This window comes from Strix aluco, chromosome 3 (assembly GCF_031877795.1).
Source record: "Strix aluco isolate bStrAlu1 chromosome 3, bStrAlu1.hap1, whole genome shotgun sequence".
NCBI lineage: Eukaryota > Metazoa > Chordata > Aves > Strigiformes > Strigidae > Strix > Strix aluco.
In genome coordinates this window covers 47,899,691-47,914,403 of record NC_133933.1, presented here as the reverse complement: position 1 = coordinate 47,914,403, position 14,713 = coordinate 47,899,691, and the positions used below count along the sequence as shown (strand labels likewise).

Sequence of the window (14,713 nt, the reverse complement as noted above, 5' to 3'; positions counted from 1 at the left end):
AAGAGTTTGGAAGCAGGTGGGTCTCTACAAAGATAAACAGAAGTGTTATACAGCTATTAACATTTACAATGGCACACACAAGGAAAGTTAGAGGATTTATACTGAGTCAGCCTCAGGCTCTGACTTGATGGATTCAGAGCATCTTTTAGCTAAGACTTCCTATTTAAATCCTAAATCACAAAGATTTACTAGCTCTCTATTAAAGAAAAAGAACACAAAAGCCACTTCATCAATACATGAGACCAAATAGACTTGAGAGCAGTCTTTTCCCATGACCTTTCAGCTGCAGCATTTACTATTTTCATCATAACATGAAGTAGCATGAAGGCTTTTTACTGAAGTTACAAATTCAGCGAGAATACTAAATTTCTAAGGAACCAGGCATTAATCCAACTTAAAAACTAAGGCTGGAAATGTTTTATCTTTAAGTATATGACACAGTACTCAAAGAAAAATCAGAAAGACTACCACTCCTGTTTAATATCCATAAGAAAGAAGTTCAACCTTTTGTATATGGAATATCAATTAGTAATACTTGTAACCAGAATTCTTCGGTGCTACCTAAATAGAAACAGGAAGTACTATATCCTCACCTGTGCTGTCAAAGCTGTTCTCTCTTACAGCTACCAGTCTGCTGCTTCTCTTGATTTTTTTCCCCTTTTCTGTTGAATTTTCTGTTTCATGAGCACACTCCAGATGAAACCACAGTGAGACACTGAAGCCTTCAGACATGTGTGGCCAACAGTTTTGTCCAACTAAAGGCAAGTGAATTGGGGCTACATGCCAAGAAGAAAACAGCTGGTGACTCAAATTTTCACCATCTGCCTCTTTCTTGCTCTGTGAAAATTTTGCTCTTTTTAATAGTCCCGCAGTTTTGCTGTTGGAAGTGCTAGCAGATTTTTGTGAAGAACTAATACTCAAACTTGTGCCATGTAGCAAAGGGAAGGTAAGGTACTGTAATGGGTTCATATAAATATTAGTTTCGATAATCTTCAATACACCCTTGAGTAGTATCTCCTAGAAGAAATAAACCAAACAAATGAGAAAAAAATAAACTGTTTACACCACATAGTCAAGTGTCATCTAACTAAACAGAAACCCACTCTTCATTTAAACTTGGATTCCTGTTTTCCCAACAGGAGGTGGACTTCCATATTCAAACTGATACACATTTACAAAGCATCAAGTAGTAACTTCAACAGACTATGACCCAACAGTTCTGGGGATTTAGGGCAGATCAAGCTTCAAGTCACCATGCTTAGGAATCAGCTGAACCACAACGGGTGGTCATTGCACAATCTTATCCCACATTTGTTATGTGCTAACAGATTAACTTATACCTCAACAAAAGACCACACCTTTTATCCTATGTTTGAGGCTAGTCAGGAATGCACACACAGGCCATCACTTTGTTATTGCATGATCAGTAACAAAACTAGCTGAGCACTTAAGCCAAGAAGTTTCTCTAATTACTTAGCCAATTATTGCAAGTCACATTTGAAAAATTTACTTGTGTCTCCTTGTTTGGTACTATTTCAGACTCCACAGTCTTTTTATTTCCTTTGACTTTTTTTTTCCTATGGACTCCCATACAAACGAATAGCTAGGTATTTCAGCAGTATATCCCACACAGTAGATTCCAGTGTTACACAAACCAACTTAAGACAGTTTTGAAAGTAATTTCTGCTGCTAAACCATTCCTGAAATAGTGAAATGTTTTATAACTTTACAGGAATTACTTCAAATTTTACAGTATTAAGAGTGTTCTGTCACCCATAACCACATCAGTCTCCAAGAGGAATCTTGTTTTCTCATGCTGAAGAGACTTCCCAAGACTAACACACACTTCAAAAATCCCCTCTTTTCTTATCTATTTCCTTTCCACATTAAGAATGATCTGTTTTAACAACCAAATTTCATTTGCTCTGATCAGTTAGAATGTTGTTGTTACATTACCAAAATTCTTGGGACACAAAAGGATTTTATTTTTGCTTCATTCTTATTAAGCTTCTGAATTTTGCTATGTGCTACTCCATACATACCGTACAAGGTGTCTTCTCCAAAAATATCCTCAGAAGCAGTGTGAGCTCTTCTGAACATGTCTGTGAACTCATTAAGGAAACTAACAGGTCTACCAGCACCATCTGACATGCTAAAAATAAGGAGACAAAATATTCTTGAGAAGAATTTTAAAAGCTTTAGAAATTCTTATTCCATACTATTATGAGGAAAGATTTATTTGGAATGCAGAGTGTTTTGCAAAACATTTAAAATTCAGGAAGCAGTAGCTATTACAAGATGAATTCTAGAGAGATCCAACAGTACTTCCTGACACTACCATTCAAAATTTCATTGAATGAATCTAGATGGCTACACCAAGCCTGGCTCCTAGGTTTGCAAACTGGAGTCTGAAAGTCTGGGAACCTACCATCTACATTGCAAAAGCTATCCCCACAAAGTCAGGGATCAAAGTCCTGGAATGGGTTTACATCATCTCCTGCTGTGGAGCAACCTCATTATGTGAAGCTACTTTAGGGCAAGCATTTAAATTTGCTTCCACATTCATGGATTAGCCAGCTGTTTTCTGATTAGAAATAGAACACAATCAAGACATCACTAAGACTTGTGTTACAATGAAATTTGAAATAAAAACTTAGGTTGTGATGGAGTCAGATTCAATCAGTAAGAGAACTGCTATTTTTCCAAGCAATGTTTGTTAACACTGTCAACCCTAGGGTTTACGATTTCAACTACCATTTTCAGATCTGCCAGCATGTGTTTAAATAACAGATTTCCACTAGCTCAGAAATAACCCTGTATTTACACATAAGTTAGATACTTGTCACAAGTTAAAGAAGCAGCTGCATAAATTCACACATGCCAATGAATTTGCTTTGTCAATTTTGCATTTGCACTGTGAACTAAAAACTTGAGTCTGTATATATTAAGTTATAAAAAGCAGTATTTAAGTTACTTAGACCTTGAACTCACCATGAAAACTAGATTCCGTTTGTGTCAATATGTTCAGAAATCCTCCCAAAAGGTGTTTGACAGCTCCCTGTTAAAAAAAAGACACAGGGAAAGTTTATATCTAAAGAATATACACCAGCTCAAAGAACTAGGAAATAATTTCTTTCAGTCAATTCTTGTCTACTGTTGATTTTAAAGACAGTTCCAGTTACTGTATGAAAATTTTTTTTATATTTACTAATGAACATTTTTTGTGTTCTGTACAGTTCAGTTGCTGAAGACAGACTTTGAAATCCAAATTATTTTAGAAAGAAACCTTTCAGCCATTATCAGTTCAGCAGCTGGGATCTCCCTTGTTTTCTGCCCCATAACAGAATTACAGAATTTAACAGTGGTGACAGAACACAGCATGTTGTTACATACCGATGCAATATTGAAAGCAAATTCAACCTTTCCCCAACCTTTTTATGCAAGATTAAAGAGTAATTACAAAAAATCCCCATGTACTGAAGAGCATCCTTCACAAATGCATCTTAGATAAAGGTAATTTGAAAAAAGTCTAAAGATATTCAAAATCTCTAAATTGATTAGTTTGATACAATGCTCTTTAAATTATATTGAAGAGTAATGAAAATGAGATTTTGAACTGTTAGTAGTTTCATGTGTTGAAGTTCAGAAACAAGAAATACATGTGTGCTAGTGATTTAAAGCTAATAATTCACACAAAGAATTGGAGTACTGAAACAAAACAATGTTTTCCTTTCCTGCTTTTGGTTTAAGCTGTAAAGCATTAACTGCTTCTTAATCAAATGATCATACAAACAAGCTCTTCATGCTTAGATTACTTAACCATATTTTCTTCTTTTGCAAAAGGGGCATACTCAATTTAGTTATTAAAAAGCAAAAAACAAGCTAACAATCAAATTCCAAAGGATCATGAGAACATCAACATATGCATAACTAATTTCTAATGTAAACTTATGAAGAATAAAAGTATGAAATACTTTTGAGGTACACCACTGAAAGTTTCTAAATGTACATATGGAATACATATATTTAGAATGTTTACATATATCCATATACAGGAAGATATTAGCTTTTCTGTCTTTTTCAAAGGTCTGACACTCATGAAATCTGTATCTATAGCTCTAGTTATCAGTTTTGATAAAATAAGGTAACTGTGAAACTCAAAAGCTTTATAGGTCAGATACCAGAAAATATAGTTAACTAGTGTATTGAAAGGTAATAAATGCAATGCAGCTGGCAATATCAGTCCTTTACATTGTTACAGGTCTTACCAAGTGCCATTAACAAGTGAGAATAGTTCTGAGATCACTCTATTAGATATACTGGTACTATAAAACTGAAGCAAATCAGATATACAACTGCTAAGCTGTTGCCTTTAATAACATTTTTACCTGTTCTATAAGTACAGTGGCATTCCTCTCCTTTTGGGTGACGATTTTCAGGCAGCTTTGGAATACATGAGCAAGCACATCTAAACTTGCATTACCAGCTGAGAGCAAGTTTAATTCTAACATGCAGATTTCAGGATACATTAATTCTCCTTGACTGATGTTTTCAGCTAGGTCATTAAAATAACCTGAAGGACCAGTACATCCTGGTTCTGCCTTTGTGTCTGCTCCTGAAAGAAAACACTTGTCTTACTGAAACTTACTCAGCTGAATACAGTTTGCATGATTTAAGCAGAACATCCAAGGACATAGTTTCTCCAGCCTTCTCACAGGTACAAACCAAAAATAGTTACTAGCTTATAAGCAGTTTTCAAAATAATAGTATAATCTTCTATTCTGCTTCAGATTTTCATATTTTCCTGCTAATACAGAAGAGCAAAGATGCAGTTTCTTCCATTACATGCTCTTAAACTGTGCCTTCATTTCTTGGGAACTGGACACACAGAGTAATCATGAAATACACAATTCATGAAACATGACAGTAAAATCATTGCAATAGAACCTCAAGCTTCTATACATAAGTCTGAGCCTGCTAAGGAAGGAGATAAATTGAAATTATTTTATGTTAAAAGGTTGGGGGAAGCAGTTTAGTTATTTTACTCAGAAAATGCACATGAGAGAATATTTACATGACAATCAAAAAAGCAAAACCACCACAACATTTAAGTCTCTCCTCTTGGACCTTGGAGAAACTTTAAAAGATGTTACTTAAAAAAAACTATTTGGTACAGACATATGTTTCATGCAAATATTTCAGGTTAAATTTTTAATTCAGAAATGCTTTTAAAGTGTTGTACAACTGTCAATAAAGCCTAGTCACACAGGTAAACAGCAACAGTTGAATGCAGTTCCATTAAAGGCTGTTACTGTTCATGCTGACCTCATACAAGAATGTAAGCATCCAGATATTCAGCACAAAGGAAAAATTAAAAGCAAACACATGTTCAAAATTAATTACACAAACAGAATACAGCACGAGATGTGCACATCAAACCCTGAATGAATACAAAGAGATACATACTATCACAAGGGGGCTATCACAAGTCAAATGAAGCATGTAATTGGGAAAAGCCCGCACAGATTCACCAATGGCAAATCACATTCACCTCCTACAACAAGTAACCTGCTTGGTCAATGTGAGGTGAGCAGTGGACACTGCCTACCTAGATTTCTCCAAGGCTTTTGATACAGTTCTCCACAGCCTCCTCCTAGAGAAGCTGATACATTACAGTCTAGACAAGTGGTCTGTGCAGTGGGTGGGGAGCTGGCTGACAGGCTGCACCCAGAGGGTGGAGGCAAACAGGTCTTGCACCTGGGAAAACACAATCCAGGGGTGCAGCACAGGCTGGCATCTACCTGGCTGGGGGGCAGCTCTGTGGAAGGGGATCTGTCTGGGGGTCCTGGTGGACAAGCAGCTCAACGTGAGTGAACAGTGTGCTGCAGCAGCAAAGCCAGCCAACAGGAACCTGGGTTGCATCAACAAGGACATCACGAGCAGAGATGAAGTCATTATCCCACTCTACTCAGCACTTGTCAGGCCACACCTGCAATACTGTGTTCAGTTTTGGTCCCTGCTATACAAAAAAATTATGTGGACAGGCTGAAGAGGGTCCAGAGAAGGGCCACAAAGATTATTAAAGGACTGGAAAGCCTGCTGCATGCAGAAAGGCTGAGAGAACTTGGTTTGTTCAGCCGTGAGAAGAGAAGTCTTAGGGGAGACCTTGTCACCATGTTCCAGTATTTAAAGGGTGGCTACAAGGAAGATGGAGACTCCCTTTTTACAAGGAGTCACATGGAAAAGACAAGGAGTAATGGGTACCAGTTACTCCTGGGGATGTTCTAATTGCACACAAAAAGAAAATTTTTCACAATGGGAACAACGAGCCATTAGAATAATGTCCCCAGGGAAGTGGTGGATTCTCCAACACTGGACACTGTTAAGATTCACCTGGACAGGGTCCTGGGCCATCTTCTCTAGACCGTGCTTCTACCAAGAAAGGGTGGACCAAATGATCCTTGAGTCCCTTCCAACCTGGTGTTCTACAATTCTATGATATAATTAGACTATCCAATTTCTACAGGATTGTTATAATACTAAATAAGAAATTAAGCACTGATTTTGAAACAAATTACTGATAAGCATATCTGGAGAAAACTGCTTTTAGACCATAATACATTTGAGCAAAATTACTTTAGAGCAAGAGTCACATAAACCAAAACCACCAAAACAGAACAGTTCCTGTAACACTCAGCAAGAATATTCATCATCTCTCCATCTGTAACTTCATCCTACTGGAAGTAAAAAAGTTAAACTATGTTTATCTGCTAAAGGTCTGATGCTCACCCTATTTTTGCACATCTCAAAAGACAAGCAAGCTTTGCTATGTCATAAAGACTGCTTTGTATATTCATAAAGTTCACAATTACCTTCATTCTTGGTTTCACTATCATCTGGGTTACTTTCACTATCTGCTTCATATCCTTCCTCTTCAGCAAAAAATTTAAGACTACAGCACTGTGATTCTTCAGTTTCTTCAGAAATATCTCCGGGTTGTGACACAGGCTCCTTTTCAGTGTAATGGGTCTGTACAAGCAAATTTACCATCTTTGGTCAGAAAAGCAAGCAATTTAGAACCCTCCAGGTGCTTATTTTCCCCAAGCCCATTGCCAAAAGAAACAAATTAATCATACACTTTCAAGAAACTTGAGATACTTTTGAAGAATACTTCATTCTTACATAAAAAAATGGATTCTGCAAAGATGGATTCTTCCTACTACCTACCTGACCAATGCTTTGATAAGCAGGTAGCCAATGCATTAAGAATAAATGTGTTTTCAAAAACCACTACCATGATAAACACGCACCTTGACAGTCACTCTAAGGTGAAGATATGTCTGCAGCCACTAAGGTCAGTCAACAGCCCTGTTTGAAGCTCTCCCTTTGAGAGTCTGTCACACTCTCAAGAGTCAAAGAGTAAAGAGTACATCAAGTTTCAGGTATGTCCACAAAGCATAACACAGCTTGATCCTTTTTGGGGCATGACTCATTTCTGAGCAGTAAATGTGTGGACCATATCAATAACCACCATTCAATTTACACACTTACATATGAGAATCAGAATTAATCTTCAACAGCCATAGTAACCAAACACATTTAAACATGTCCTATCAAGTTTAAAAATAGACCCAAACAATATAAACCTGACTGAGCAAACCTTGCAGTATTTAGAATTAGACTACTTAGTTGGTGTTCCATACCTTTTCAGTTTTTTCTTCAGAATGATCCAGATCAGCAGAAAAAGTGCCCAATGCAACACGAAGCAGTGAATCAAACAGAGGCTTTGCCAAGTCAGTTTCTATCACTTTTGATTGAGCAAGCTGCTCTCTTATTTGAAGTAAGATATCATCCACACAGGTATTCTGCATTTTGGGGGAGACAAACATTTTGATTCATGTTATTCTGTTTGACCTAGTGCTTTCATTTAAGATGTCCCCCTTCCACCTACACTAATCTGACTTCTCAGCTAAAACCAGCCTTCGTCCAGTCTCTTGCAATAAGAAGGATTCAACCTGTTTGTCATGACAGATTTAGTTGGTTAAGCAATCTCCACACTGAAAAAAATCTGGCAACATGCCGTTTCCCAAACATTTCAAGTGAAAGCACCGTTTCAAAAATAAACATCCCTGAAACAGTTTCAAGCACAATGCATTCAAACCACACCACAACATTACTAGAGTTTAACAAGACAGAGGGTGACACGTCCAAGTTCACAAAAATAGCAAATGGCTCAGACAGAACTCCAGTTTCCACTTCTCTCCTGTACTTAATGCCTCCTGCTTTTGTTACAAACTGCCAAGTAAAATTCAAGATAGCAATTAAAACATTAAAGCACAGTGAAAGTGTCTTCTGTAAGTTAACAACTTTTTGTTGAACACTGAATTAGTTCATCTCTAAGGCTTAATAGTTTTTTCAGGTGTCCTTTCAGTACCTGTGCCCTATAATACTTCTTAAGTGCCATGCTCTGCTCAGATCCATCATCAAAAACATGATGTGTGAGTCACTGTGTATAATGCTCACATCTTGCCTATGCAGCTCTCCTTCAATCCCACCTCTATGACACATTCTCCACTGAATACTCTTTCAAAAAAACACAGTTTCTCCCACCATTCAAAACCCATCAGCTCAGACAGCCTCCAGAGAATGTGAGACTGGACAAATGGACTACACAGGGAAAAAACCAAACAGAAAAAGCAGGCCATAACTAACCAGAAAAAATACAGGCATAGTCAGCCAGCAATTCATAGTTGTTGACATCCACTACTGCCTTTGTAGTCAGAGGAAATCATTCCTTTCCTCTAGTCAGGATCATTTTATGCAGAAAAAGATAAACAAAATCTTCATCTGCCAGGACCAGTCTTCCCTGGGACTCAAGATACATTGATCCAGAAACCAGCATTTGATGTTCAGTTCAGCCCTTAGCCATATAGACCATGCTAGCCCAAACTGTAACAAATAGATGAAAAAATAAACCAGAAACACAGTTCAAAAAAGTAAACAAGGTAAAAATCTCATCTAGTCTGGATCCATCTCCCACTCTGGAAGGCCCTCTCAAGCCCACAAGCAGTAGAGAATTGGCATGAACAGGGATCCAACCCAGAAGAGCAGAAAACAAAGATCATGTTGGAGAACAAGCAAAGGGGTACAGGATCCTTATCAGCATCTTACCAAATACAAGGAGTGACAAGTTGACACATGGGAATATGCCTTCTCAGAAACAGCAACTGCCAGTTTGTTCATCCACCCACTCCCATTCTTTCATGCCTGCTGACCACTACACCTGACTACTAAGAACATCATTGAACTGCATGCTTTCAGTACTACACAAAAAAACTGGGTACCATAAGAGTGTAAGATTTTTTCATCTCTAAAAACTTTTGATTAAATTACTGTTGAAAGAATATTGTATGTAACAAATATGAGTAAAGCAAGCTAAGGGAAGTTGCACAGTACCTGGTGAAACATCTCCACTTCCATCTTCTGCTGCATGGTGCTTGCACTGTGCAGACAAATTGTCAGCAGAGCTTCTAGAAGTCTGATACCTTGGAGTGCCCACTCAGTCTCTTCTCTTACAGAAGTCTTTATCCCTTCAAGATTAGGAACTGAAGTAACTGAAGTGTGTTCCCTACTCAGAGAGCTGTCACAGTAGACACATTCAGACACCAGCTGTTCTGCACCAGCAAGACTGTCAGAACTTTCGAGCTCCAATTGTGTCACCTCTCTGCTTTTAGCAAACTGAACAGCATCATCTTTGTTGAGAAGCTCACCACGAGGACTCCCATGTGAACTTCTGCTGCTTTCACTCAATACTCTCTCCCTCTCTTCTTGCTCCTTTTCCTTATTTTTTGCAAGTTTCTGAATTATCAGAATTAGTAATCTATGGCATGCTTCAAAGCCTCCAAGTCTATGGAACTGCCTCTGGAAAACTGAACTATACAAATAGATGCAACGACACATGGACCAAATATCTGCAGCCCTGTGAATATTTTCCAGAGAGGGCAAAGTAAGGCTTTCCAGTGACAGATACGGTAATTTGTGACCTAATGGCTCACTGGCTGTACTATCATATCCTGACGTATCTTCAGAGTCATTAGCTGAATCCAGATCACCATCTGCTTCTTTACTTACACATAAAAAAGCAACACAGAGGAACAGGTTTACTGTGTTGACATGAATGTCTTGGCTCACAAACTTTTTCTTTTTTGGGTAGGCCTCTTTCAAGCCAGCATAAAACTTGCTCAGGCTTTGAGGAACTTCTGAAACAGCATGTTGGCTACAAAGAGAAGCAGACAAGCCAGATGTAGAGTCCTTTTGTTCACTGTTCAGGCCTTCCAACTCTGGCATTGCTTGGTCTTTCTGCTGGTCACCAAGGCAGAGTATCAAAGTCTCTAGCACTTTTAAAGAATGGCTTCTTAAAGTATCTAAGTAATTTAACTCGGTCATTTGATTCACTCCATTACAACTCAGAAACAAGTATCTAATTACCCTGCAAGAGAAAGCATAAGAGAGTTACCTTATAAATCAGTCACAAATTCATGTAGCTCAGATAACACATCTTATCCAAAAATAACCCTCTGTTCTACACACCTGAATAACACCAAGGACTGATCATGTATACAGTAATTGCTAAAAATTACTGTAAATTGTAAATTATAGAGAAGAGAAACTTGTTTGCGCTTCTCTAGAATCCCAAGTAAGTATCAAATATCTGGTAATAGAAAATGCAAATTTTTTGGTAAGATACAATGTAGGAAATATTGATTAACCTTTAAAATGTAGTCCATTAAAAAGATGTATGATGTTCAAAACCTTAAAAGGTGTTTAATTAACCATATTTATGACATTTGCTCTTTAGTGGTACTTCCTTCCCATAACTTTTAATTAGCAATTGGAGCTAGTAAATATCTTTATTTCTCTCAGTTCTGTGACTTCACCAGAAAGTAGAGATTCCTTCTCAAATAAACTTGAAGTTTTAAGACATTTTACTAGCTATTAGTTGCATGAATGATGCATTTCAGATAGAATTCAGGAATACCTTTCAAGAACAACTTTTTGTGCAACTGTTATGCCAGGACATCCAATGTTTAAAAACTTTACAGTATTTTTGTTCCCAAGTATATTTCTCCCTTCTTTCTACTTCCCAAGTATTACACCGAGTTCATACAGAACTTGGGGTGAGGGTCTGTAAGCGTCTTAGTGTACTATGTTTGCTTGTAGACATCTACCTTCTCTACCCTCCCGTCTCCTTCCCACAGGGATAGCTTTTACTGTAACCAAGTTACACACTCTAGAATCAAATGAATCATGTACTTACTTACATATTTCCATCTTTATGCCAGTAGGAAATTGGATATCTTAAAACTTTTTTTTGAAATCTAAATTTTACTTCTCTTCCCTCTTTGCCACTAAGTGCACTTTCAAAAATTAATAGCTTCTGATACAGTTTAGGTTAGGATAAAACTGAAAAATGTACTAGACAGTCCTTTACATACACTGGTATACTAATCTATTCTTTGTAATCCTCTCACATAACCCTACTAAATTCACTTCAGTTTATCAGGATTCCAATAGAAAAGGTCAGAATCTTTCCTGGATAAAAGGAACCATTCACAGTCTGAATAAACTTCCATATATTGTATCAAACAACTATTTAATGAATTCAACAATAGATAGGACAGTTTCTATTTCATGTCTTGAAAGAATGTTTGTGGGTATGTTTAAATGAACAGGATTTTGTAAATCAGCAAACAATAATTTCGGGACAAGTAAACCTCTCAAGCCCTATTTTTGAAAGGTGGTTTTTATGAAGACCATTCTAGAAGGAAAAGGGGAAACAGATCAGAAAACCAAGCAGTCTAATTCCCACAGAAGAGTGACATGTCAATCTATTAAACATTCCTGACTCACTTTAGCATGAGCAATGAAGAGGCAAAGAGTATGTCACATTGGACAGAGATTTTTATTTGTTTCTACACACTTTGGCTTGTTAAAGACCATAAGTCATCAGTAGAGCGCCTTCATTTTCTATGGTTTATGAATCTAGGATTACATCTTATGTTATTTAAGCATTTACCTTGTTGCCACGCCTGCAATAGCCAAGTATTGCCTACAGTCCACATAAAACTTACGTTCTGATCAGTTAGAAACATACACAGCTCTGTACATAATTAGCATGTTTTCCATTAATAAATATAAAATCAACCAACCTGGATTTAAGCAACACAGGGAGCATCTGTAAATAAATCTGAAGTACTTCAGAAGGCAAACACTGGCTGTGGTAATTGCATGTGTGTTTATCTGCTGTAGTTAGTCTGAGTTGTTGAGCATGGCAAGCTAGCTCAACCCCTCTCTGAAGCACGGTATTATAAATACAGTTATATAGTTTCCATTGGACCACTGCATTTCCCTTTTGAATTAAGTGGCAAATATGGCTTGCAATCTGCATGCCGCGTAGTTTGTCTTCTTCAAAAACAATGTCCTGATAAGCTTCCAATGCATCCCATCTCAACAACATATCTTCAGATCCACTGCTAGGCAGAATTCCCTGGACTCTGCAAGAGGAACTAGATGCAAGACCAGCATCGCTAGAGTTGCCCTGCAAGGCATCTTCCAGCTGAGCAAGTTGATCGCAGTCAACAGTACATATATTGCATGATGCCTGTGTAATTTTTGGAGAAACTTCTGCTCCACCCAGCTGATCCAATATAAACTTGTTAAGGATGTTCAGTATGTGTTGTTGAAAGTTTTTTAATATCGGTAACTTGGAAGCACGAAGCAATGGGACAATTACTGACTTTGGATCCATACAACAGCATATTCCTACATTATGTACACCCGAGAGAATCTGAACACATGTACTGCTCAAAGAAACTTGTTGCAACAAGTGCAAACACTGGTGTGCACAAACAGCAATGCAACAGCATCTGTCAGGATAATTAACTTCTCCATCAGCAGTTTCAAAGGGGCTTTTGGAAGCTTGGTTTTTAAAAGCAGATACAGAGAGCCCAGAGAGGTCTCTGTGGTGATGCATGAAGTGAGAGTACTCACATCGTCTGTGCCGCTTTCTTGTACACATTGATTGATGGAGCTGCTCCGATTTCACTTTTTTGACGGTGCTGATTATTTTCATGATGCTGTTGATTAGGGCTTTCAGATGCTCTGAGGCTTCCTCAGTTTCTCCCTCGTTCTTCATACACAGCCATTCCATTTGAAGCACTGTTACTTCAAACAGCTTAAATCCCTGATGCTGTATGAACTCATGAACCAGATCTATAGCTTGGCTAAAGTAGAATGGATTGGAGGCTGCACTTTGTAGACAGCAGATCAAAATCTGCAAGACCCCTTCTATAACCTCAGGTAGAAGCAAGGCTCTGTGACGATACCTAGAAAATATGTAGTCATCCTGAACCAGCTGCTGTAGTGTTTTCTTGTATCCTGGAGCAAAAGGATCAGGTTGCTTCTCCAAGCAAATTCTGATTTTTAATGCTGCTTTAAGTAAGTCTGTTAAATTTCTTCGTAAATTGTCAGGCATTGTTTCTGTATTGCTAATGTCTAAAGACATAAGATGCAGCACTGTTCGAAAGAGCATCCTCTGGATCAGAGCCACAGGTTCTTCTGTCCACCCTGCAGAAACTACTTCATTTTCTGTGTTACTACTTATATTGTAACAGTCTCCAAATCCTGATAAGAACTCAGTCAACGTGGGCACCACACTAGCTGAAAGAGTAGAACTGTGATTCAAAGTAATATCAAATTTGCACACCTTTTCTAGGAGAGACAGTAAGACATGGCATAAGTCAAAAGGAGAATTATCCATGTTGCTCTCAGCAATTCCTGCAGCTGGTTCATTCAAAATCTCTGGGTTTAGCTCATGTGCTGGAACAATTTTGCTGCAATTTTCTAGATTAGGGGCATCAGGATTAGAATTTGGTACTGCTTCCGCAGGTAGGCAATCACTTCTACTTACAGGGTAGCTGTCCCTAACTGGGTATGTTAAAAAAGGCTGCAGTAACTGGGAGCGTCTGTGTTTCATTATTACAGTAGTCTTGTCATCAGAATTGCCTTCTGAATCTGAAGTGGACAGCTGAGATCTTCTCGCATCTCGCACTGAATAACGATGGGTGGTTTTGCGCAGACGTCCACTTTTTCGAGATCGAGGATTTAGTTTCACAGAAGTCTGAAGAGATGAACGAGTGCTTCCATCTAAGCCTAGTTTTTCCTGAGTAGATTTCACAGAACTTGAATTATTCTCTTTGGTCAGGCATATGTCTACTGTGAAGGGTATATTAAAATCTGTTGAAACAAAGATAACAAAAAGGAACATCAAATGCACATTGAGGAACATTATAAGCATGTAAACATGTAAAGCATTTTTCCTAATTTTATAGTTTAATACTTCCAGCTTAAAAATGTGAAACAAGTTAGTTTAATAGGTCATGGTTTTGCATATACCTGTGTCTGACATTCAGTATAAAAGAGTAAGCAACAGTTCACATTTAGGAATCATACTGGCTATTTTCAAAGCCTAGACAAATTAGTTCATTTTCTAATCAGGATTAGGCAAAAATGTGTTAGAGGGTTTCCTAAAACTTTTTTGTAGGCATAGCTATTCCATTCTCTTAAGAAAGGATGTTATCAAGGTAGATGAAAGAACTTTTTAGTAAGCAAAAGGAAGAAAGCTTAGTCTGAAAATCTTTTGGTCTGTTACAGA

At 37.7% G+C, this 14,713-nt stretch overlaps 1 protein-coding gene across 4 annotated transcripts in view; it reads right to left on the bottom strand.

The window, feature by feature from the left end:
• The window catches only part of LYST (lysosomal trafficking regulator), an 87,692-nt gene that overhangs the window by 49,711 nt on the left and 23,268 nt on the right, over positions 1-14,713 (bottom strand). For all 4 annotated transcript variants that reach the window (XM_074818420.1, XM_074818419.1, XM_074818421.1 and 1 more), the window contains exons 5-12: positions 12,210-14,295; positions 9,457-10,489; positions 7,704-7,865; positions 6,873-7,029; positions 4,389-4,615; positions 2,992-3,058; positions 2,043-2,152; positions 594-1,017 (exon numbers count right to left, since the gene is read on the bottom strand). In XM_074818420.1, coding sequence (XP_074674521.1) covers positions 594-1,017; positions 2,043-2,152; positions 2,992-3,058; positions 4,389-4,615; positions 6,873-7,029; positions 7,704-7,865; positions 9,457-10,489; positions 12,210-14,295 — 4,266 coding nt within the window. The remainder of the gene's footprint in view (positions 1-593; positions 1,018-2,042; positions 2,153-2,991; positions 3,059-4,388; positions 4,616-6,872; positions 7,030-7,703; positions 7,866-9,456; positions 10,490-12,209; positions 14,296-14,713) is intronic.